We start from the raw sequence: 25,670 nt of genomic DNA, 5'->3' as shown, positions 1-25,670 counted from the left end.
GACAATGCAAAAGATTTATCGACCACCTTTATTTTACCGACAGAGGTCTCTAATAGCAGGGCTAGAATTCACACATTTGTAGAGCACGTCAGTTGTTCCACGCAATGAACGACTGTATTTCTTTCAGAGCAATTATGCAGTGGTGCCACTGTGGAAGCTACAGGGCAAGTCAACAGTGGAGGAAAAATATCAACACAGAACAGACTGCAAACAACACAAACTGAAGCTGGGCTGACTTTAAATCTGTGGAAGAAGTGGAGTGTGTAAACAGTCGGAGAAGGTCTGAGGGCTTCCAGAAGACTTCAGCCACGTCTCAACCGTGTAAAGACACTTCCTCTCCGTATCACTCTTAAACTAGAGTAAAAGCAAAGGCGTGAATTGACTTGCAAATGGCAATCAAAGAGGAAATGGGCGGGGAGGAAGGGATATCAGATGGCGAATAGCACCCCGAATACATGAGAAATCAGAACAAATGGAATAACTTTCTGCTTCAAATGAACCCCCTTGACAAATTTCTCCGGATCAATGCAAATTTAGGTGAGTAATCCCCGATGTGGTCCTCCAAAAATGACCTAATGTTCCTCCTATAGTACATTTTCAGTACAAAAGAACCATAATACAGATTTAGGCGCCATTTCATCAATGAATTCGAATACAGGCAGCAACGCTTGATCAAAGGGGATCAAGGTGTGTCCTATTTGCACCATGTGAAATACAGTCTCTGCAGGAATTTATGAAAATAGTTAAGATTTACAGGCCGAAGATCATAGAAGAATAGACCTGTATAAAATATAAAACAATACCCCAGTGCGAAAGAAAAAAAACAACTCCATAAATCTTAATGAGTGAAGCTGTAACTTCATCAGAGACACCTGGTGTGGCAGAGCTTTTGAGCTCGGGTTGGAGCTCCACCGTGCCGATTTCAAAGCGAGCAAGCAATAACTCAAACCGAGCTAAAGACACCCTTCTTATGCTTACATCTCGAAATGCATATTTTCAAGCAGCAATTACAAAAAATTATCAATGGACAATGCATAACCTCTGAAAAAAATACTGTATGAAAACATCCCTGCTACTTTGTTTCTAAGTACAAAACCTCTACCAATAAGTTGCTCCAGAGTAGCAAGAAGTCCTTTTCTTTTTTTGTTTTTTTTTTGTTAATTTCTGTTTTTTTTTTTCCATCTTCGTTTTGTTTTTATTGGGTAAAACTCAGTCCTCACTTTGAGTGCCATAGTTAAATGACAGTCTTCTCCATCATTTCACTTTGCTGAAGGATCCAGGAACATGCAAGCCTCGTAGTGGAGGTGCTCAGGAGGCTCCTGTAGGCCTGAGGAACAGCAGCCGGGGCCTAAGCCAGGGCTGGGAAGGCCTCTGGGTCGTCCACGTTGGGCACAGACGCAGACGACTGAGGAAAAGCAAACAATAAGTAGGAGTTAGAAAATTCAAACGTTTATAGATGCGTCTCTAAAGTATGGAATAAAGGAAAGGAAATGACAGGGAGTGGGCTTTATACCTGGGTACTAATGACACAACTTCATAGATTCCAGTAAGATTATTTACCTTGTCGGGTCTTGGTGCGCGGACCGGCCTAGCGGCTTCGCCGGGTGGTCCGGCGCCGGGTGGTCCACCACCGCTACCACCGCGGCCGCGACCTCCGCGGCCACCACGTGGTCCACCGCCGCGTCCACGGCCTGGACGGCCCAGGTCTCCGAAATTGATCTCCAGCTGGGACGTGATGTCATTGGCTGGCTTCCGGAAGTGGTGCTCATCTTCAAGCTGAAATGGAAAACAGGAGATATTTTGTAAGTTTAAATCTTTGGTTTATTTTGTTCACATCTATGATTTGAGTTTGGTTGAGATTGTTTACCTTGGGTTCCTCAACCTCAGATTCAATCACTTCTTCTTTCTTCTCCTGCTTTGGAAAATGCAAAACAATACAAACATTAATATATGTACCGTCAGACAGTGATGCTTGTGTTAATGGTGGTTGGTTGGTTTGGGGGGGGGGGGGGGTATTTCTACATTTGTCTCATTTGAGCCGACGCCAAGAACCTGCAAAAATATTAGTACGGTCGATAAAGTCTATCAGTCACCGATCTGGAATGTGAAATACGGATGTATTCAGAATGAGCAGACATGGCTTTAACTCACCTCTGCCTTGGACTTGTGCAGCACAAATCCTTTGTTCCAATTAGCTCCCTCGTTGGCCTTACGGATGTTGAACTCCACTTTGGCCCGCTCCTTGTCCTGCACGGCCTTCCATTCATCCAGAGTCATCTCCTTGGGGCCTTCTTCTTTCACTTCCTCAACCTCATTCTCCCTTCAACACACACACAAACGGTGTCACATCGTTAAAGTTTCATATAAAACCAGGTTGTTGGCTGGTGGTCTTTGCCTTCGAACACCAGGAACCAACTCTAAGCTGTGAATCCTTAATCAATTACAGCAAAACCAAGATGTCTTCACAGTTCTCTCCCATTTGTTAGGAAAATAACTTACTTGTTCTCAGAGTCGGCGGGTGGATGCTCCTCTCCCTCAGGGTTCTCTTCAGTGACGTTCGATTGGTCAAGCTCGCTAGGAGGTCAAAAAATAAAAAAATAAAAAGAAAGTTTATATGGCATGGTATCGAGAACCGTTTTTTTTTTTTTTAAACTGTTTACCATGCCGACGTTAGGACTGTGTTGCTGTCTACATGCAATGCAAGCCACTTAATATTCATCTTCAACTAAAAAAGGATGAGGGAGAAGCATTGTAATCTATGATAAGAGTTTACAGGAGCATAAATATTAGCTCAAGCTAATGCAGTCTAATGTAACAGACAGCAATGCAATAAGTTCTACCTCTATGAAGGTTGACTGTCGGGTTTTTCTTGTTGGCTGTAGTATGTGGTGCTGTTGAATTGTACTGCATTAAACTCGGGTATTTCCTATATTTAGTCCACATTTATATCAATGACCGGCGGTCCTGCTCAGCTCAAGTACAAAGTGTGGACCGGTAGCTGGGGAGATAACAAATGTCCTCATGGCAATGCCGAAATAAACTGGCAACTGAGTATTTTTTTAAACTTTTTTTTGGGTATTTAAATAAATGATTCTGAACCACGACAGGATGTGGAATAGATGAGTAAAATCAGACTTGCAAATAAATCTGAACACCCGAGTGTCTCCAAACGAGCCGACTATTAAACACTATTCTCTAAAAAAAAAAAAGACATCATAAAGGGAAAAATCGATCTAATGCAGAAGTGTTCTGCAACTCCCAAAACCTCCCATAATTTCTGTGATGTTACATCTATAATAGGAACTTACTTTATATCATCCTTCACGGTGCCCCAGTTGTGAGATCCACTTCCACCGCGCTTCTCCTCACCTTTCATGCTACTGAAAGAACATTAGCTTTAGCCGTGGGCCATGACAAATGCACCGTATGAAAACACACACCAACGACTTCCACGGACCTTGGTGTACATCAACAATATTTATCTATATGAGAACTGAAAAATAACTTACGATCGGTCACTGCCACTGTGTCTGTCAAATTCACGTTTTCCTCTGGAGTCAAAGCCATCGTTGCGACCCATGCCACGGCCTCTGCCAGTCCCAGTACCAGCACCACGGCCGCCTCTGCCACCGCCACCGCCACGTCCTCTCATCGGCCGATCACCAATGGGTCTAGAGAGAGCGAGAGAGAGAAAAAGAGAGAGAGACACTTAACATGATCATTGCAGCACAGGTTTCTCTGCCTTAGAAGAAAGCTTAAATCTAGGGTAGGCCATCTACATGTTTTTTTTTTCTCCTTTGAGTGACTAAGTGAACAGCAAGATTAGCTAAATGTGTGACAATGTTTACAGAAAACCAGTACATTCATGAATTGTGATATGATTCGATTTTCAAGTCTACAGAAAAAGAGTGATTGTGGTTTTAAGTTATTCTCGGTTTACTGATGTTTGAAGTCGGTCTAAATCTATATTTGGACATTTTACCCTCATTGTAGTTGTAGCAATTTAACGCAAGTAAACTCATGAGATAAAGAGCTACAAGTGCCAATAGCAGTTTGGGCAAAACTCTAACATTCTAAGTCTTATCATACTAAACAACGCCTATAATAGTTGCTGACCCCACCCCCGAGTGAGTACTGCTTTTGCCTCACGTGGAGTTATAAAACACAAAAGGTATAACTGTTGTGGATTTATTCTCCTCATTTTCTTATATGGTTGCTGTTCAATTAAAATATCTGATGATTGGAATATGAACTCACTTTTCCACTGAGAATTCGCCTCCCTCTGGCTTCTCGCCGGCATCACCACCAGCAGGCCTCTCGAAGCGACGCGGGGGCCGCCTGTCCGCAGGCCGCCGGTCTGTGGGGGGGCGCCCCTCTCCCTGGCCCTGGCCCTGGCCGCCCTGGGGTCTGAAGCCCTCGCCCTGGGGTCTGAAGCCCTCGCCCTCCGGCTTGCGGCCCATTCTCCTCATGCCGGGACCTAGGATTGACCACAACAGGAGGATTAGAGGACCAATAGCACCGATAGATTAGGACCCGCTGCGGAGCCCCGGGCAAGAGAAAGAAGCGGAAGTGATTGTTCTGTTCAAATGGAGCAAATAATTCCAATTAATGTGCAGCATTAAATAAGTACGGCAGTTGGTAGGATCCATTTACCAAATACTCTTCAGTCTGCAATGTAATCCAATTTTTAAAGGTTAACAATTAAGTGCACAAAACAGACAAAACATCCAGAAGCGAGTAATCTTACATTATGAAAAGGGATCAAGAGTTTGCAGCATGATCACTTATTACTTCACAGTCTGTAAAACGATCACTTCAATCGCACGTTAACTGTGGATGGAATTAACGCCGGCATCGTATGTAACCCTCCATGACACATGGTTGGTTGCCTGCTGGCCCAGTGTGACAGAACAAGTCCCACCCATGGCCTAAACCACCAGCTACCAAAATAGACACCCTTACACCACCACGCAGGGGCAGCTGGGTGCACCATAGTCCACGCACCTGTCTCATCTTCTCTCAGATACGAGTCCACTTGGCAAGATTGCATGAATGAAAATGGCCAGCTGACTTCCTGTATGCAGGAGCCCGGATGCTTCAACTCTGCAAGCAACTTCTTAAATCAACAGGCTACACACGCAAGAAAGAATAAAAGATAATCTACATAGATGATACCATCTCGGTATAGCAGAAACAGGAAATTGAATTATCTGAGGCAGGTCGATCACACACACTGAGCATGTTTTGCGCGCCGATGGGAAGTGGCTGTACTTTAACACGCCCCACACTACCAACCACGAGGTGCATCACCATGAGAGCGGTGCTGCTCCCAATGTCTGACCCATCCACCTGCAAAAACCACCACGAAAAAGAAGTTTCGCAATGCTTTGACAAGTTGCATTTTCACGTGGATGATATTTACTTTATATTTGAATACATTATATATTTTTTAAAAAGGCCAGAATTAAATACATATATTCGGCTAATTATGGGTAAAAGAAGCCACACGTGTGCTTATTGAAAGTAACTACTTTATAGGAACAACATCTAAACTCCTCGAGGCCACTTTCTCCAGGCTTTAGGGTTCTGCCTGTTCAACAAGGCCGGTGGGGGTGGCGGTGGTGGGGGGAGAAAGCGAGCCAAAACAAGTTGGCTTGCAAACCGTTTATCCCCAAATTATTTGAGCCCCACACATGCCATTGCTTAACACGTGTGTGTGGATGTCATCGTTCCAGCAATTGACAGCCAACTGGAGCACAATAAGCGGCCACGAGGACCTCATGTCGCGAGGAGCTTATGAACCTGCTAGCTAGCGAGCAACCGAGCCTGTTAGCCTAAAATATTTTACCTGCAGCTTCGCTGAAGAAGACCCCTGACAGAGAAAAACGCAGAAATATATCTTACCATCTTTCTTAAGTGGGACGGGCGCCTGGGTCTCCTCCTTCTTGTCGGTCAGCGGGACCTTTCTGTCTTTTTGGGACTCCTTTTTCGGCTGCTTGGCAGCCTGGGCTGCGGTCTTGGCGGCACCAGGGGCAGGGGCTTCCTTCTTCTTCACTTCGGCTTGCTTCAGCAGCTCGAATGGATCCGATTCGTCGTCAAATAACTGGTCGAACCGATTGGTTATGGCACAGCCAAAACCTTCTTGCATTTGTCCGGGCATGATGGCGCCCCTTCAGCAGGATTTTCCTCCGATTCTACGAGGCTTGGTGCGAACACTTCGCTAGATGAAGCCACAAGATGGCTGGGAAAAAGGACCTTCTTCTCTTCCGGCGCGATAGACATCCGGGGCCTCGGCCGTGGGCGCGGGTGGGGCGTGTAGTTTTTGTCGGACACGTGATGCCATAAACTTGGCTGCGGAATAGACCAATGAGAAACTACAATACCCACAATGCCAGTCTCTCCAGTGTTGCTAGCTTTCTGCAAAGACAAGCATGGGTGCCTGCCGTCACATCACACACTCTTGTTTTGATTACTGAGGAGAAAAACAAAACTCTTTAGTCCTTAAAACTATCGGCTGCAAATGTTTGTCAGTTTTAAACTTAAGTTATTAACTGCTCTGTCGCCCCCGTTTTATACGCATATAGTAACTTTACAAACCTTTAAGGGAGAGACCATGTGCAGCTGTTTGTTGCTAATATGTTTCAGTTAAATAAGCTGTGGTTATGAGTAAAGGTCAGTGTATAGTTTAATAACTGACAAAATCTTCAGTAAAGATCATCAAAGAGTGGAAAAGGTGACACTGACACAATGTCCTGCCATTTAAATCTGTCTTAGAACAAGTATTCACACCATTCTGAACCCCTGGCCCAAGTGTAAACAATATTTCACACTTAAATTTAGATATTTAGCACCGCTCCTTCAGGTCAATAAAACCCGATCCAGAGCAAATGTGCTTTCTGTGCAGGCAACAGCGAAAACACTAGAGCGCAATAGTTTGGTGGGAAGACATCTGTCGTTTTTCAGCCACAATAATCCTCCAGGGAAAGATCAGTTAACAACAAAGCAGCATTACAAGTTGCATTTTAGTTCTGGATACACACACACACTCATGTTTAAGGTATGATCTTCACCAGGTTTAAAGTTATGTTCTTATATAGCCTATTCAAATTTATTGAACATTTTCACACCATATTTTCTAACAAACAAACAATACAGCAAAGATAAAACCATAATATACTTGTTTAAAATACCTAATCACAGGTCAGCTTTATAATTATACAAAATATCCTTTGTTAACTGAAGGAGTCTGCAAGGAAGCTCGTTCCATTCTTTTAAAACACAAAGTCTGAGGACATTTCTTTATTTTTTCTTTTCAGAGGAACACATTATAAAGAGTTCCCTCCTAAATCATACCAGTTATATCAAAAGTGAACGTGATATCATATATTCTGTTTCACCCTCATGTTTCTGTCAATGCATACATCTTTCTATTTGTCTTCTGGCAATATACATATGGAAATCTCCCAAAAACAAAAATGTGAGGAAATCTTCAATTTAAGTTGACATCCGGGGCCTCGGCCGATTAAATTTCAGTGTAATGGGGGTATCCTTCAGGGCTGAATGTGTGATATCCACATTAAATGATTCAGGCAGGTCTCATCCACCATTCAAAATGAGAAGTAACTTTTCGTTAGATATCACACGAACCATTTTATGAGGATACGTTGAATGATTGCGTAAAAACGTCATCTTGCACTCATGGTGCTATACGGGGAAAACCCAACACATGGGACTTTTTCAGTCCGGTCTGAAACAGCATTGCATTTGCTGGTTGGTGAAAGTTTGAGGTTTGGGTCTTCTAGTAGAGTGGACGTTATCAACATTATCATGAACAGGAAAAGCAACATCACCACATAGACTTCCTTTGTCAGCGAGGATGAAACATTGTGGCAGAAGACATATTTGACAAAACCCTCAAAAACGACAACTGAAAAGGCTCAAGAGTTGCAGACTACAATGTAAAAAAGTGCTTAATCAAAACTTAAAACATACTGATTTATTCAAATGAACACGTGTTTATGCCTCATGCGCCTCTGATCAATTAGTATTTTACATTCGAGGTTACACATAATTTTAACTCAGTATTTAATAGCTGTCGGTGTACTGTTTATAAAATAAACCCCTAGGAATACTAAAAGGCCTCAGTATTTATATGTTCAAAGGTATAATTACTTTTCAAAGACTTTAATGTTAATATTCTCATATATCAGAGTGTATCATTGTGTGTCCAATGGTCCATTCATCATTCATGTATTAAAGTTTTGTTGTATCTTAGAATGTCATTGCCTATATATGTTTTAAGGCTATAGTTTTTGACTCACTCGTTAAAAGTTGTCTAAACGTGAAGCCCAACATCAAACACAAGCTTGAAAGCCTTATTGTTGGTATTTTTGGAGTTGTGGGTGCTGTAGTTTTTTACCTAATAAGGAAAGTCAAACCTTGCCAGCTGATGGGCTTGTTATGGAAAAAATGACTTCTGAGTGATTGCAGGGAGACAAATGGACATTTGCACTTAAAGGTGCAGTCTGCAGGATTTGGCGGCATCTAGTGGTGAGTTTGCAACCAACTGAAATGTCTCCTGTGTGTCAAGTGTATAAAGGAGAGAATGACAAGAGGCCTATATTACAATATTAAAACAATAACGTCCTCATCTAGAGCCAGTGTTTGGTTTGTCCTTTCTGGGTGACTGTAGATAGACATACTTATTAATATACCATTCAATTTCTGCCAATAGATCCCCCTAAATGCTAAACACTGTACCTTTAAGGTCTGTTACAAAGACCATACAAAAGCCAAACAATAGATGTTATTTTAACGGCTTGTTTTTTTATATGGAGAACAAAACGCTGCACAACGGTTCAACCAGACTGACAATATGAGCAGAAAGAGACTTCGAGTAAATGGAGTAAAGTGTATGTTTATATACACATATACTGTATATCCTTAAACATAGACAAATTAAGCTTTCCTTATATGTATATGTATAATTATAGTTTTTGTTCAATGTTATTTTTGTTAATAACATAAACCTGAGTTTATTGCTCCTACAGTTTGACTTTTGCTGTCATAATGCTCATTTTAGTATAATTTTAGTTTAAAGAGAGGTGGCAACAAAAGCAGCCACATCTTTTCTATTTGTCTCTATATCTCACGTTACTAAACTGGAAGATGTTGAAGTGGTCCAACCCACTGGATGACGCCAGTCGGACCGTCAGTCCCTCCTGAACGCACTTTGGCAACTCGACTGATTCTAATTCCTGCATGTGATCGGAGAGATGACATCTCCAGTCGCCAAAGCCATGATAGAGTCCTACGCGCTCATGGCCATGGTCATGGGCTCGTTTTTCGTCTACTTCTGCGGGATGGTGTGGGCTTTCTGCAACCCGAAGCTGAGCGGAGAGGAGGAGGAAGAGGAGGAGTGCGGAACAGGGAAGACAACAGCGGGACGCGGAGACGGCTACTGGGTTCGCGCGGCCCCGAACCCGCCAGAGCGGAATTTCAGGTGCGCTTGCAACGTTGCGCATCTGCCGGCGCCGCCGTACACCGCAGCTGAGGGGCTCACGCAGACCACGTATGTAAACTTTTGGGACGACACGGACAGTCTGCTGGCAGACTGCACTACGTTTTACCGCGAGGATCGGGGGATTAGCAACCAAATCGAACAAAGTCCTGAAAAGTTGGTGACCTAGCCTTCACATCCATGTGTGCATATCTGTGTGGCTCCCCTCATGTAATATCATTCTTCACGGAGTGATGGACTAAAAAGAAGAGGATGATACTCACTTTTATTTACCCAAACTCTAACAACATACACAACTCTAGTTGTTTTGTCCTATAACAGACATTTTACATCATGCTTATATGCATATAGTCACTGTAACTTGTTTATTTGTGCTGTGAATTCATGCTGCCATGTTTTGTGAGGTCTGAAACAAATGTATGCCAGACAGGAATGAAATACTCTCAAACCCCAGAACTGTGTGACACGCATCACGTCCTGCAGGAATACTGTGATTCTTTCTGTCTTTCCTTCAGTTTCTTTCTCACGTCACGTTCCAGTTGCAGCAATTTCTCATACAAAGCATCCGATGTTTCCACATCGATATCCATCTGCAAAAAAAGCGGAACAAAAGACACAAAACTCATTACGTGAATTATTTTATTTCATAATTTAAATTATTTAGCATTTGTCATACCTTTCGTGGACGTGTGTAGCTGTTTCCTAGACCAGATGTTAGGCTGTGGTACTTGGCTTGAGGGTCCAGTGATTCAGGCTTTTGCTTAAATAGCCAGAGCTGCAAGAAAGAGCAGCATTCATGAATTCATTTTGACTAAACTGTGGAAGAAAATGTGTTCTTTTTTGTTTTACCTACCAGGGCTTCAGCTCCGTTATAAGGGGTCAGGGTGAAAGTATTGGTGAACATTCTTATCTGAGATCACGAAAGAGATGCATTCAGACACGAGTCATTTCAGTTGTGTGTGTGTGTATCCATTTAAAAACATCAGAGTTGCACTCACAAGCCAAAAGACAGGCATAAGCAGAGTCCAGAGGACGGCTGGGAAGGAGGGCAGGATCCCGTAGGTCAGATTGGTCATCACAAAACCAGGACAAGTGACGGACGAGTACAAACCCTGCAGAGCAGGAATCACAGGTATCAACATCATGGGAGATTAAAGACATGGGTGATACGGAGCATGTGAGGTGTGTGTGCATGTGTGTGTGTGTGTGTGAGGGCCGACCTGTTTGTTGTAGTGTGTGTTGAGCGCCAGGCTGAGCAGGTCGGAGGCGTATTTGGAGGAGCTGTAAGGTTGGGTGCCTCCCCGGTGCTGCATGTCTTCGAGGTTGAAAGCTGAGCGGTGAGCGTTGCTGGAGGACGTCCAGATCAGCTGCGACGTCTGGCCCGCGTGGCACAGGACCGGTTCCAGCTCCCTGATCTGGGCGAACACAGGAGAATGACACAGCATGACGATACTCGTTTAAAAAATCAAAACATCTTAACAACAGTTCTACACAATTGCCGATTTGAATTAAGATATTTAAACTATATTTGTGTGAGAAATAGATGACTTTACTAATTTTATCCACTCACAAATGCACTTTTTTTATACATCTTAATCCAATCATTATCCATGAACTTTGCAATGTATGAATGTCCTGTTGCATTGCTTTTGTGTTTTAACCAGGTCACTCTTGAGAATGAGACCCTGTGTCTCAATCAGATTACCATGTATAAATAAAGGTTGAATATATATATATTTTTTAAAACTAACTGGTCAAGATATACTGTAGATTTCAAGCATCTCTTTCCACATAAAGTCCTTTTAGATTCTTTAAACTAATCAGCAATGTTAAATTCCTGCCAACCTTTGTTGACCGTTTCAAAAGGATATTACCAAAAATAGTATGTGTCACTTCAGCTGTCTGAGGAGTAGAAGTGTTTTGAGAAGGTTTCTCTGTGATGGCAACTTAATACATGTCAGGATTCATCTGCAAAAGCACAGTCGGCAGAATGCTGTCCGCAGTGACCTTATGCCTCAAACAGTACTGTTAATTTTTAATGAGCAGCGTTGCTCAATGACAGATCGATCCAGTATCATTATATTTATTCCATCAAGGATAAGCAGCTGAGTAGAACTACTGTCCCTGCAGGGACACCGAAGGAGACACGGTTTTGTATTAGATTCTATGTGTGGATAAATACCATACTATATAATTCAGTAGCCAAAATAGTAGTTACTCACAAGTAGGAAGTGACCGAAGAGGTTGGTCGCGAAAACTTCTTGGAGGTCATCGGGGGTGACGCAGTCCTTCTGCGTGAGAATCCCCTCACCGGTGGCAAACATGGCGACGATGCGACTGTAATGAAGATATTATAGAAGCCTGAGCCCTCGAGAGGCAGAATGAGGAATAGATAGAATGCTGTATACAGGCTGGACATGTTAAAGAATAAAAAGCCACCGATGCAATAGCTGCAAAATCAACAAAGTACCTGGAGAAGAGGCACTTGAAAAAGGCTTTTACATCAAACTGTGGGTTTGGCATGATGCCTGCGTTCAGGTAGAGGTAGTCTAGACGGTTGTACCTGCAAAAGTCAATCACAAACACATTTATTCACATAAAGAACATAACCTGGCCTGTGTTGATGCCTATTTGATGTGAATGTGCATTTGAGTGCCACGCTGCCGCGAGTCCATCCTCCCACCTGAGTTTGACCTCCTGTGCAGAGGCGATGACGGAGGAGATGCTGCTGGTGTCCACCTGCAGCAGGTCCACCTGGGCGCCGGGGTGAGAGACGAGGAGGGCCGATCGGGCGGCCTGAGCCCGCTGCATGTTCCTGCAGGCCAGACACAGCTGGAGGCCCTCCGTGTCCTGAGAGAGGAGACGCTCACACAGCACCAGGCCAATGCCACTGCAGGGAGACAACGATGTAAGGAAATACCAGTTACTACGCCATCTACAGAGTTTCCTTTGATTACGTTGTAGACCAAAAATAATATCACATAAGTATGTGACAAAAAGATACTAAAAAGATTTTAAAAAGTCACATAAATAAATAAAATTGGAGAAATACAATATGCACGCCTTGAATAATTAACCAGTAGTCCACTACTGGTTAATTATTCAAGGCGTGCATAGAAGTGTTCAGATCATGTACTTCAGTAAAACTAATAATACTAAAGTATAGAAATACTCTGTAACAGGTCCTAAGTAAAAGTAGAAACGTATTAGCATCAAAGTATACTTCAAGCACCAAAAGTAAAAGTAGTCATTATGCAGAATGGTTCATTTCAGAATCATATATATTACTGAATTACAATTATTGTTGCACTTGCATTAATGTGTTCACTTTAATTTTGCAGCAGGTAAATTACTTTATATACTGCCGGGTAGTTAAATCTGTTATAGTACATCCTTTATTAGATGTGTTGTATTTTGTTTTAATAATCTGCATTTGCAAAGTACGTTCATCATATAAATGCAGTAAAAAAAAAGTACAATATTTACCTCTGAGAAGTGTAAAGTAGCAGACAAGGGAGATACTCAAGTACCTCAAAATTGTCCAGTACTTGATGTACTCGCAGTGGTTACATTCCACCACTGTAGTCAACCAACAGATACAAATGACTAAAAAGAGACCTTGAGGAAATGTCTCTTATGTTGTGAATTCATTCACCTTTACATGCCAGACTTGAGTTTTATAATAAAAACGATAAATGTCGCCATTACCTATTTGCTCCCGTCACCAAAACCACCTTATTCATAGTTTCTGGTCCGAACTGCAAACAAAACTGCACAGAAAACACACTACATTTAGCCTACTCCCAAATGCAACAAGTTCTAAGTCCGCCTCATGCAGCATTTCCTGTGGAGTTATATTCCAAACCCCGCCCCCGCGTTGTGATTGGACACTGCTGCCGCTCTCAGCCAATGAGAGCCGGATACCAGTCGGCTCAGCTCGAGGCACCGCCCACATAGTATGAGCTGCTAGGAACTCATGAATAAAGGAAGAGCACTCAGAGAGGGAGAATTCCCTGTTTACATTTTATTTATATTTCGTCCATCAATGTACAACATTTGTTTACAACGTATATAAAACCATTCTCACCGAAAACAAACAAACGTTTGAGTACAAAAATGTAGTAAAACTAATCGTGAAATCAACTCATTTAAAACACGGATTGTAATGAAAAGATTTCCTTATCCGATGGGAATAACCACACTCTGCATAAACACCCAAAATGTGTCTCCAAAATTAATATTTAACTTACTTGTACTAATCGTTTGCCTAGATTGCGAAACACATAAAGATAAGGGTGAACTTCCACATACACGTTGAAAATACCATGCATAAGGGCAGACATGAGTGTCTTTTATGAACAAGGCCTCTGATAAGAGGCTAGAGCCTGTAAATACAGCGGAAGTGGCAGGAAAACAGTGGTATGCAGTATGAAGTTCAAGCTATGAAAGAGTTACACACAGACATATGCCAGAGAAGAAGAGGAGAGAATCCAGCACACACCAATAAAATAAAATAGATAAGTCATTAGCTGTGTTAGCTTTCGTCAGCTAATATAAACCTATCTGAAGCAGTCATTCTGTTCCAATCAAACACATGAATTAGGCTCCTCTACATTCCTGATTTCAAAGGAAATACACTTTCTTTGCCAACCGAGACGAACTGTAATCATATATGCATTAACTTGTTCGACACCAACATCTTCCCAATGATGCTGACTGTAAACACATACCCTTTAACCAACATGAACAAAAACACAGCCTGCTTTCCCGATAAGCATCTTGCAACATCTGATCAATTATCAAAGAATGATATTTCATTTTGGGATCAACGCGAGACGATAACACTTTTGCAGTGGCAAACAAACAACAAACAAACAAACAAACCTTTGGAAGCAGTTTGTTTGGTGTTTAGATCCCAAATGTGAGCGGTGAAGTTAGTGAATCACATCAAATAAGATACTCCAAAAACTTAAAGAGAATATTAATCCACAAATATATCAACAAAACATAAACAGAAAAAACACATAATGAACATATAAATATTAATACAAAATATTGCTATTTGACATTTAGACGTATCTATTGAAAATACACTCATATACACTTTGTGTTCAAATCACAGAAGGAAAACTGTGGGAGATGAGAAAGACTCAGAAACACTTTATATGTCTATAATGCATTATAAACATACTTATAATGCATTATTGTCTGCTTATTGTACTATATATTTATAATTATAAGCGCTCATACATATTCATAATGCTTTAAAACAATAATCATAACAATTATACAGCATTGTATATTTTCTTTCAGTAAAGTAAATAATAATTGTGTTGTTCTTGCAGATTTAATAATGTTTTCCCTTTACTTAAAGGAATCAACGACCGCTTAAAATATATTAGAATCACATTATAATGCGTTATGAAAAGATAATAATTTATTACAATATCAAGATATAATACATTATGATCCTTGAAAAAAAAAAAATCAGTGAGTGACCACCAAATTACCTTACAAGTCATTATATAATGCTTTATAATGTGTTATAATTATTGTTATAAAGCATGCATATGTATGAGTGTTATCACTATAACTCCACAGTGCTATAAACAGATTATAACACAGTATACATATGTTTATAATGCACTACAGACATGGTCGTCATAGAAAGTGTTACCAATATTTCCTTGTCACTCTAAATGTGTGGAGTTTGTCTGAGATGAAAATACTTGAAATAAAAAGAAATGTAACAGTAACGGTCGGCTGCACGTTTCCTCTTCTACATTCAAGCAGTCTTCCAAAAGGAAACACAAGCAAGCTCTTCAGCGATGCATATCAAACATTGTAACATGGGGAATTTGAACTCATATGAAAAAAAAACGAAAAAGTGAAATCAAAATACGTTTTTAAAAGTGCCGAATGTCACTTGCTACATTTATTTTTTGAACACGTGTCCCGACCAAACCTTAATCACGTCTCCATTAGAATAGATTTGTTTTCTAATAATACCTGTATGTCTATAAAACCTCTGATTGAGCCGATTGAGCTCAAACTGACACCAAAAGTCTTTGGTATAGTCCATCTTTGCAGAGTGTAAGTCCATGAATCAGTGTCTCCAAAATTGTAGCTCGGAGCCCACAGGTGGCTCTCATCCTGTTTTTTTCTCTCCTGAAACAAGATAGCTTAAACCTGGATCGGGTCTGAATCATGGTCTACCCTTGTCTTTGCACCATTTTTCCTCCCAGAGATGAGCAGTCTGGGAATCACTGTCTTAAACGTTGCCCCGGCTTACGGCTGCATTTCCAGGAGGGCTCGGTGTATTTCCTGGAAGGAGGGCCGCTCCTTGGTGTTCCTCCTCCAGCAGCTCAGCATGATCTTGTAGAGCATGTCTGGACACAGCACAGGCTGAGGCAGGTAGATCTGCACGACATGGAGGCGAGGAGATAAGTCACGGAATCCACTCGTTTGTTTATTTACATGTGGATGAAATGTTTGTAGCGACACTCACCTGTCTTTTCTGGTCCCTGAAGAATTCCCCGGTGTTTTCTATCACCTGCTCATCAGTGAGCTGGGAGTAGGGCTGCTCCTTGCAGAAGTTTAGTATCTCCCACAGGGTGACCCCGAAGGCCCACACATCGCTAGCTGTGGTGAACTTACCCTGCGACACAAAACATGGTGACATGTCTATCAGCTCAATTACTCACCCAGTGTTCATTGAATTTGTGAAGAAACCTTTTATTTTTCTTGCACGCCTCCACGATGAACGGAGAATCCAAAACCGGAGAAAATTCTTGATGAATTGAAGTAAACTACATCAAAACGTCCGTTTACAAACTCTCACACAACTCGTGCAGTATAATCACAGTCTCATTTATCCAGTCGAACGCTCACTACTTCACAAACATATGCATCATCATAAACAGCTACTTGCCCGTCTGAGTCCGTTTTTAAATAGTACGATTTTAAATGTGTTTGGTAAGTTGTGAGCATACGACTGGATGAATAAGACTTGGATTATGCTGCACAAGTTTTTTGAGAGCTTGCCCCCATTTACTTAAATTCATCAAGAATCGTCTCTGTTTTTGGTTTCTTATTTCATCATGGAGGCGTGAGAGAAAGACGAAGTTTTCTTCAAGAATTCAAAGTAACACAGGCCGAGTAATTGATACACAAACGGTCATTTTGTGGGTGAAGTATTCCTTGAAGTCGAGGTCCTCACCAGCAGAATGCTCTCCCACGACATCCAGCGTATAGGCAGCACCGCTCTGCCCTGGATGCGGTAGTAGTCACCGCTGTACAGGTTTCTGCTCATGCCAAAGTCAGCTATCTTTATCGTGTAGTTCTTGCCCACCAGGCAATTCCGCGTGGCCAAGTCCCGATGAACAAAGTTTAGAGAGGAGAGGTACTTCATCCCCGACGCAATCTGAGCCGCCATGTAGCACAGATTATTGAAGCTGGAGAGGAGAGAAAAGAAACAATAAAAAACACACAAAGACAAATAGGCAGCCGTCTCTCACTCGTTTCTTTCGACTCACCTGACTGTAGGCGCGTTGCTGAGCAGAGCCAGTTGTCCCTCGGGTTCGTGGCGGGACAGAAACTGGTTGAGATCTCCGTTCTCCATGTACTCTGTGATCATACAGAGAGGGTCGCTGTAGATGCACACGGCCAGCAGGCGAATGATGTTGGGGTCCTTCAAACGCGACATGATCTTTATCTCTTTCAGGAAGTCATTCCTACCGAAACACACACGCAAAAAAAGTACTTTACACAGAGAGAAATCATAATCATATCAACTTTATCATTTCAAGATGTATCTTCAGTTTCAGCTACATGTACAGGCTAAACATGTAGGTGTTTGGTGCAGATCACTCAGGCGCCTGGAGTCCATACCTTGCATTTTTGTCGGCGTCTGAACGGAGCATCTTCACGGCCACTAAAACTGGCTGGTCCTCGGGGATGTCAAATAAAAACTCCTTGTTCATGAACTCCTGCATTCCCCCTGCTTCACACAGGTGCACCTGAGGGGAGAGGAGGAATGCAATGTTTTAAATCTTTATGCTTTAAGCTCATCTAAAGCTAGAGGAGGAAAGACGAAGCTGCACACACACACACACACACACACACACCTCTCCAAACTGGCCCTCTCCCAGCTTCTCCTTGAACGTGAGCAGTTTTCGCGGGAACTCCTCCACTGCAACGTCCTTCCCTGACAACAGGTCCATAGCCAGCGCGGGGATGGCGTACGTGTTGCTTCCGGTCACGCCTTGCAGGTTCACGATGTCGGCCTCTGCGTAGTGAGGGGCGCCATCTTGGACGACGGTGGTTGTGGTGGATTTAGAAGCTGCTGTGCTGGTTGAAGCTGGAACAGAATATGGGGAACTTTTGACTAACAATCCCAATGAGATAAGGGATTGACCACGCCGTTAATCAGTTTAAATGGATGTGAAACAGTTTTTTACCACCTACCGGGCTCCTCCGAGCTCTGAGCAAACTCCGGCAGCTTACATATGATGCGCGATGGCTCCTGATAGTCTGGACCGAGGGGGAAGATGCGCTCGTATGTGGAATTAGACTCCTGCTCAATGATTGTGCTCGACTGGTTGTGGTTGTAAGCGAACGTCTCACTCTGTATTGACAAACTAGCAGTTAGTTCATCGTCCAGCATCCGGCGAGAGGCCTAGAATAAAGGACGTGGGGGGGTGAAGGAACAGATCTGAACACCTCCCGAAAGAAGACTCAATGGAAATGACTCAACATGCACAGGCTGGTATCAGTTTGATGCATTTTTTAAACTTGAGCTCACCTTCTCCAACATCTTCTGCCACACCTGCCTCCACAGGATGATGACGATGATGACCACGAGGATGAGGATGATGGCCACTAAACAACCAATCAGAATGCGGGTGTTGCTGTCATCTATTTTGTGGGTTGGGTCGTCCTCTGGGGAAGGGAGACAAGAAGAGACACATTTGACTGTTTGCATCAAGCGGCAAACTCCGCTGCTGAGGAATGAAGTCTGACGCGGAAGTGACAAAAACTGCACTTTCTTGAATGAGCAACACGAACCAGACTTAAAACACGCCAAAGGGAAATCCAACATCACTTCCATCTTCTTGGACTATTGTTACTATTCATCAAGTGTGTGTGAGTGTGGAGGGATCACTGACCTGGTTGTATGTTGGGGGGCAGTCCTGTCTTGGGTGGAGCCAGTGTTGTGTTGTACATGGCTGTATCTAAAAAAAAGGCCAGATGACACAGAGATGATCAGAAATTAAATTGTTCATCTTAAATCAGAAGGCCTCAAAACAGACTTTAATAATATCAAATAATATACACTTTTGAGTCTTCAAATACGTGCAGAAGTAAATGAAGTAAAACTATATATACATATGAAAGTACCAGAGATCTTATTATAAAGATTATACACACAGTTCTTCGGTCTATACCTGACTGGAAGGTGATCTCGCTGAACAACATCCAGGCGTCTGCAAAGTAGAACTGGCACTTGATGGCGCTGGCCATGTGATTGGCCAGGTTGACGGTGATGAAGCGGGCGCTGGGATTCTTCTCGTCCTCCACGGGGCTGAAGGCGAGCGGCGTGGCCTCCCAGTCCGCCTCAGAGCGGAAGTAACACACCACCTGGCGGAAGGCCTTGATGTGCCCAGAGTACATGTTGTTGCAGTGGACCTGGACGCAGATGAAGACACTTTTAGTGCTGGTGAGGATAAAGAAAATAATAAAAAAAACACACGCTTGTATCATCAGGAGACCTCACCTTCATGGTGGTGAAGTTGCGTATGCGGTCAAATTCAAACATGATTTCAACATATCCACTGGGGAAGCTCTCGTTGGTCCAACCCACGTAGTCGTAGCCGGGCCACACATTGTAGACGTGACTGTGTGTAAAATCATCCAGGCCGCACACGCCATCCGTCAGCTGCCCCAAGCCCTCTGTCATACTGAGACACAAAGACGTGTAAAAGAGAAGGCAGCAGACACAGAGGAACATCCTTTTATCGTACTTTCACTGTTTGAATCGGCCACTAAACACGACAGGAACAGAGAACAACAGACAATCAGGACTGGAGAGAAAGTCTCTGGTGCCAGACTGCCTTCCAGTATATACTCCTCCAGAAGTCAGGAAACATCACTGCAGACCCTCTGATAACACTGTACGGCAAAATAATCCCAACACAAGAGCAGTTTCTCTCTGCAGGCCGTCACTCTGATGAACACTTAATATCAGTTACACCCTGTCACTAACACAATAACACCAAAATGATCACTGCTGTCGTTTTTAAGTTTTACAGTTATTAATGCACAATTAGTTTTCTAATATGTACATATCATCCGTTACTGCCAATATAAATCCTACATCCTTTACATGTACATACTGTACATACTCATAAAGTCCATTCAGTATTTATTTATATATTCGCACTCTTTGTATTGTTTACAATTTAAAGAACACTTGACTTGTATATCAACGGTTATATATATTTATTTATTTTTAATTTTTTTATTTTAGTATTTATATTTACACCTATTTTTCACTATTTGCACACATAACAAAAAAACAATGTTGCCAAAGCAGCATATCACAAAGGTACACAATAATAATATAGATACCACAATATTAACAGAACATTATATTTCTTACATATTATGTGTAAGTGCTTTGGGAGAGATGCGAAAAATACAGAGTCGCATTCATTTTATGTGCTCACAAACTTGGCCAATAAAGCAGATTCTTCAAAAGCGCTTCTGTAAGGTGGTGCAACAGCTTACCACTAGGTGGCAGCATTCTAAAGCCGATTCTTCTCTTCTGCATTTGGCTGTGATATCGTAATAAAGGCCATTTTCTTTTCTCTCTGCACTGTTGCCTCCACATGGAGATTGAAGCCTGCCATGTGTCATGGAGGACATTATTCACCACGACATGAACCAAACACCGCCGCCAACAAGAGAGTGACTGGCTCATTCCGGCCTCTAAACTTCAGCACGGTTGACTCAGTCATTCCTATGAGGTATTGCTCAACTAAGTAAACCACCGTGACCTCTCTCTGCGTTCCCCATGGTGACGGAGCAACAACAAGGTGAGGCGGGGAAAAAACACTGACGAAGGAAGAGAGCGATGATGAAGCAGAGTAGTGGTGGGTGAAACAGGAAGGAGGAGGAAATAATGTGAAACACACACACACACACACACACACACACACACACACACACCTGTGGATGACAGCACCGTCATAGACAGAGTCGTTGAAATAAGCAGGGTAAGCAGGCGAGCTCATCTGTTCTCCTGCTGGAGCGTTGTACGACACGAGACCATCTGTAAAGCAAAAAAATAAAGTCCATCATTCTAAAAACTCATGCTGTGCAGATAAGCACTGCTCAAAACCACAGAAGGTTGTTTCACAATAGTAGCTGGAAGCTTCAGCTCCAAAAATGAGGCCCTGTGCATGGGTAGAACTTTCCATTATGAATATGTAATGTTTTCAGACAGTTGAAGAAATGTTTTATTCGACTTACAATCTGTTTCCCCACAAAGCTTCAGCTATCAGATAATATGGACTTTTTTTGCTTTTCTCATATTTCACTTGGTTTTTGTCTTTGATTGGATCTCAAATTTGACCAAACTTAGAGCCTCATAGTTTGAAGGGTAAAGCCACCAACCAAGGGCCGGTATCTGATGAAATACCAAACAAAACCTCTGTAAATTTAAAGTGGTTACTCAATATCCAGTAACTATGATTATTGTTTTGTCCATCGGGGTTGTTCAAGGTGTCAGAGAGTCAGCTGATCCTTTCTATCTTTAGCTCAAAGTTAAGGTCATCTTTGCTCAGCACTTCCTCGCTTATCCGTCCTCACATATCCTCTCTTTCCTCATCATCATCATCATCAGCCACCTCTCACCCAGCCATTCACAGCCGTAGAGCTCCACTCTCATGCAGACGTTCATGGAGTGGTCCGTGACGGGCATGAAGCGGACGAAGCGAGCGATGATGGGCGGCTCCAGGTCCTTCAGCACGATGTCGTAGGCGTTCCTGTTTCCCTCAATCACCTGCGGGTCGAAACAAACGCACCTTCAGCTCATGAAGTATCTCACTAGTGATTGAGAACGACCCATGACCTCATGACCAATCAACGAATCAGTCCAATCTCTTTTAGGACTATAAACACAGCCATGATGAGCATCAGAACATCTGTATCAGAAGTTTGTTATAAAGGTAAAATTGATTACACAGTGACATCAAGGCCCAGTGTGAAGACGTACCTGCTTGCCCTGCCGATTTCTCCACGAGATCCAGCGGCTCCCGTCGCGGCTGTACTTGATCTTGTACATCTGGGAGAACTCATTTCCGATGCCTCCCGCATGACGACCCTGGGTGCCCGCCAGGGTGATGAAGTGGAGCGAGCGCAGGTCAATCTGGAGGAACTCCTTCAGGCTGTCTGGCTCCACCGTTATCTCCGGACACCAGGCGCCGTCGCCCTCCTCAAAGTCCAACCTGGGTTAGATAGAGAGAGAGAGAGAGAGAGAGAGAGAGAGAGAGAGAGAGAGAGAGAGAGAGAGACACAGAGAGAGAGAGAGAGAGAGAGAGAGAGAGAGAGAGAGAGAAGGGAGGAAATAACTGTGGATGTTCATATTCGTATTACAGCAGGAAAGAGAGGAGAGCCGGGAGGAAGAATAAGTAGAACAGGATGGAGAGGAAAAAGGTGAGAGGAAAGTAAAAGCGAGTGCGGTGGTGGACTTATGAAAACATCTCGGTGAAGTCTTAAGTCGTGAATTTGTCTTAAAGTGTTAATTTTGGGCACAGGAACTGGTAGGGGTGAGGAGGGGAAACTGGGCGAGACGGAAAAAACACAGCCGGGATGGATGGTGAAAGTGTGTTACATCCTTATCCTTACTGAAGGCCCACCCAAGTTCTGCTGCACACACACACACACACACACACACACACACACACACAAATGCCTCCTTAATCATGTGGCTGTCAGTAGAACTGATACCCCAGTTTGTGGCTTACTGCAAATAAACAGGCTCAAGCACCTTTGCAGTAAAAGCCACCCACACACACATTCATTATCAGGGTTAACACACAATGAAGCACGTGTGTGAGCGTGTCTGTGCTTGTGTGAAAGATACATACCTGCCGTATCTAGCAGCGGTGGACTCGGACCACTGGCTGGAGGCGGAGATGTCCTCGTCCTGTATCTGCCCTCCTGACATGCCCAGAGGATACCGACACACACCTGAGACACAACAACGTGTTTGATTACTCGATTGATCAGGTCAGGAGGGTCAACAGATGAGCGTCCACTCATCCTGTCTCTTATCAAGAGAAGGGGAGCGACTAATTACAAGTGCTGTTTTTAATTCACTGGTGCTTTTTTGCAGTACATTCTGAAAGCAGTATTTCTATTCTAACTTACTGGAAGTTTTTGGGAAATACTTACGTTATATGAGCGGCATATATATTCCTATTAGATTAGAAAATCTATGTTTAATTTTATGTTGTTTAACTTTTCAGCCATTTTTATTTGTAAAGCACTTTGTAACCTCTGTTTTGAAAAGGGCTTTATGAATAAAGTTTATTGTTTTTATTGAATTGAAATACATACTTTCAGGATCCTTCTGGCAATTATTTATAAAAATAAACTGAGTAGCTCATTTTTTAAATATTTACTTGAATAGTTTTTAATAAGACTACTCTTACTAGCTACTCAAGTCTATCACAATGCTTCTATTTAAGGATATTCTCGTTCCACCACTGGTATTTAAGGCAAACTGGATTATCACCACACTCTGAATCATGCAGCTCCCCCAACTTCTCTCAGACCAACCACAGCGCTGGTCGGCGTTGAAAAATTTGAAACCAAACTCAAACATTCACCAGGCGCTCGCAGACATTTCTAAGACAGAACGACTTAATTCCCAGCTCCTGTCAAAAGAAAACCTGCAAAAAACATGATGGATAGTGCTGGATGAAGGGGTGGGGTGGTGATGTGAGAGTACCACACACATGCACCCACACACACACACACATGCATATGTCCACACTCATATTGTGGTCGCTTTATTGAAATAATAAGCTGGATCCATTCATTGTTTCTGCCAGTCCAAACAGTGCTGGTATCAAGTACATGTTGTTACAGTATGTGTGTGTGTGTGTGTGTGTGTGTGTGTGGTAACGCTGGCAGCATTGAGCCCATCACGCCCCCACCGTGCGGTCAATAGGAGCAATATGCCCTCTGTTTCCTGCATGCCCGTCCACCCCCTCATGTCTCCTCTCTGTCCTCCTCTCACTCCTCCTGTGTGGTCTCTCCCTTCTCTCTTTTCTTTTGTCCCTTTTCAGTGAGCGAGAGCTGATAAAAAAATAAAGCGTGATTTAGGAAAAGACTCAGCTGGCTAGAGGCTAACTGAGCGTGACACATCCAACATGGTATCTAATATACTTTTACAAGGCTCTGAATGATTCTACTGATTTCTGGGTGTTTTCAAGAGCAAAAAGAATGAAAGGGCACTTTTCCATCACGTGTTATCTACAGGGGTTGGTTTTGTTTTTGGGCCTAATTTCGACTACGTTTACATGCTTTTGTCCTTATTCCTTAAACAGACAATATTTCTAGTAAGCTGTTCACATGGCTAATGAAAATTAATATAATATTAATATTTCCGTCCACATGCAGGTGGGACCATGTCACTGTTTTACAAGTCCCAAGTCAAGACAGACAAGTCACAATGCTGTCGTCACCAAATGTAATGCCATCTTCGTCTGCAGTATGCCATTTTGCATACTGCAATTTTGATTTTTTTTGACTAATGCATGTATTTTTGTTCGTGGACGACATGATCTTTGGTATCATTTTTGTGCTCAGTAACGTCGGTTGCTGTCGGTTTGGTTCAAACCAAAGTGGATCTGGAGAATTAAGTGTCGACTTGCCGGGAATGAACAGCGTCAATGTTAGTTGATTTAGGACATGAACTGAATCGTGACACACTTTTTAAATAACATACTTTTTAATCTTCGGGCTGAGGGGGAAGGTATCAAGTATTTTCAAAAGGTTCAAGTCCAAGAAAAGTCATGAGTCATTTCGTTATAAGTCCAAGTCGAGTTAAAAGTCTTTTTTCGATTTTGTCAAGTTGAGTCTAAAACCATCCAATTTGTGACTCCAGTTTGACTCAAGTCCAAGTTATGTCCACACCTTGAATGCTGACGTACGTTCTACGGCTGCGCCCTTTAATCAACTCAAACAATAACGATGTTTAAAAGTAGGTGTGTTTCTCCTTCCAAACCAGAAAAGTGGGCTTCTCTTTTGCGTATGCATTCCTACTCTAAACTGGTTGGCTATAGTTCATTTGTGTACAACACCCCGAGCTGGTTGTAAACAGGAGGCAGTGCGTCTCACACCGCCGTAAAATCTCAATTGAGACGCATATTCTTAATACGCTTTTATACATGTCCAGAGAATATTCCTAAAACCAGAATAACATCGGCATCTCACTCATTCAGAATAAAGCCTAATTCAGATTATCCAAACGGATTATGCTGTTTACGTGACCCATATTACATTCAGAATATTGTAACATTGGAGGTAATAGTGGCATAATAGTGTGCATGTAAACATAGTCAGTGACCACTCCACCTCACAGGATGTGACTGCTAGTTAGCCTCATTTATGGATGAAAGAGCCTTTTGGCAAAAACTTGATTTCTGTGTATGCGATAGCGGCTTTCAGCGGAGCTGCAGGCGGAAGTTAAAAGCCAACTGGCCCTGTTAGCCTGGCCCCCTTGTCTCACAGGAAAACCTTTGAGAAGAAGCCAGCAACAGCAGCGCTGCAGGTTCAAGGCCTTCTCTGTCCCTCTCCTGCTCTTTTTTATTTCCTTCTTTTTCTCTCTTCTTCTTTTTTTCTTGATCTCCTTCAAATATTTGCTTAAAAAGTCAAGACGTGAAAAATCCGCTGAAGGTTTGGGGCTGACGCTGACGGCCCGATGCTCTGCTCACTTGTCCGTGGACACCAAACCAGGCGTAGATGCAACCACACACACGCACCCGCAGGACTTCGTCTTGGCAGTGGCACAGCGACAGTTTGAAGGAGTCGCAAACAAAAACTCTTCCAGATGTCCACATTCGCTTCCTCCTCTGTC

The 25,670-nt window shown here is 42.7% G+C and overlaps 3 protein-coding genes across 14 annotated transcripts in view; all 3 read right to left on the bottom strand.

Annotated features, from left to right (window-relative positions):
• Positions 1–14: 14 nt before the first annotated feature.
• Positions 15–6,288, bottom strand: serbp1a (SERPINE1 mRNA binding protein 1a). Of its 10 annotated transcripts, none has more exons than XM_031868501.1 (9): positions 5,905–6,288; positions 4,258–4,477; positions 3,510–3,671; positions 3,309–3,380; positions 2,500–2,583; positions 2,152–2,323; positions 1,868–1,915; positions 1,561–1,776; positions 15–1,405 (listed from the first exon to the last, which is right to left on the bottom strand). In XM_031868501.1, the coding sequence occupies exons 1-9, from the start codon at positions 6,158–6,160 to the stop codon at positions 1,349–1,351; spliced, it is 1,287 nt and encodes a 428-aa protein (XP_031724361.1). In that variant the 5' UTR covers positions 6,161–6,288; the 3' UTR covers positions 15–1,348. The 10 variants fall into 10 exon arrangements, with proteins under 10 accessions (XP_031724361.1, XP_031724364.1, XP_031724362.1 ...); XM_031868504.1 differs by having other exon boundaries at positions 1,868–1,912; XM_031868502.1 differs by having other exon boundaries at positions 2,152–2,320.
• A 2,403-nt stretch (positions 6,289–8,691) lies between these two features.
• hsd17b7 (hydroxysteroid (17-beta) dehydrogenase 7) lies at positions 8,692–13,322 on the bottom strand. 2 transcript variants are annotated; one of them, XM_031868383.1, is made up of 9 exons: positions 13,229–13,322; positions 12,204–12,410; positions 11,991–12,083; positions 11,743–11,857; positions 10,741–10,935; positions 10,519–10,632; positions 10,374–10,430; positions 10,197–10,295; positions 8,692–10,110 (listed from the first exon to the last, which is right to left on the bottom strand). In XM_031868383.1, exons 1-9 carry the CDS (start codon positions 13,261–13,263, stop codon positions 9,991–9,993), a joined length of 1,035 nt encoding a protein of 344 aa, XP_031724243.1. In that variant the 5' UTR covers positions 13,264–13,322; the 3' UTR covers positions 8,692–9,990. The 2 variants fall into 2 exon arrangements, with proteins under 2 accessions (XP_031724243.1, XP_031724244.1); XM_031868384.1 differs by lacking the exon at positions 13,229–13,322 and adding an exon at positions 13,007–13,215.
• A 215-nt stretch (positions 13,323–13,537) lies between these two features.
• Positions 13,538–25,670, bottom strand: part of ddr2a (discoidin domain receptor tyrosine kinase 2a) — a 29,536-nt gene continuing 17,403 nt past the window's right edge. Inside the window, exons 3-17 of one of the 2 annotated variants that reach the window (XM_031868328.1) lie at positions 22,672–22,774; positions 21,798–22,029; positions 21,437–21,584; positions 20,750–20,852; positions 19,296–19,479; positions 18,967–19,207; positions 18,688–18,753; positions 18,324–18,460; positions 17,987–18,197; positions 17,647–17,879; positions 17,411–17,538; positions 17,056–17,253; positions 16,740–16,974; positions 16,029–16,178; positions 13,538–15,940 (exon numbers count right to left, since the gene is read on the bottom strand). In XM_031868328.1, coding sequence (XP_031724188.1) covers positions 15,809–15,940; positions 16,029–16,178; positions 16,740–16,974; positions 17,056–17,253; positions 17,411–17,538; positions 17,647–17,879; positions 17,987–18,197; positions 18,324–18,460; positions 18,688–18,753; positions 18,967–19,207; positions 19,296–19,479; positions 20,750–20,852; positions 21,437–21,584; positions 21,798–22,029; positions 22,672–22,774 — 2,501 coding nt within the window. In that variant the 3' untranslated portion in view covers positions 13,538–15,808. The remainder of the gene's footprint in view (positions 15,941–16,028; positions 16,179–16,739; positions 16,975–17,055; positions 17,254–17,410; positions 17,539–17,646; positions 17,880–17,986; positions 18,198–18,323; positions 18,461–18,687; positions 18,754–18,966; positions 19,208–19,295; positions 19,480–20,749; positions 20,853–21,436; positions 21,585–21,797; positions 22,030–22,671; positions 22,775–25,670) is intronic. The other variant, XM_031868329.1, reaches the window with a different exon arrangement.

This window comes from Anarrhichthys ocellatus, unplaced genomic scaffold (assembly GCF_004355925.1).
Source record: "Anarrhichthys ocellatus isolate YVR2014 unplaced genomic scaffold, GSC_Weel_1.0 scaffold42, whole genome shotgun sequence".
In the NCBI taxonomy this organism is placed as follows: domain Eukaryota; kingdom Metazoa; phylum Chordata; class Actinopteri; order Perciformes; family Anarhichadidae; genus Anarrhichthys; species Anarrhichthys ocellatus.
The sequence above is the reverse complement of the archived record's forward strand: the minus strand, read 5'-3'. Positions and strand labels throughout refer to the sequence as shown.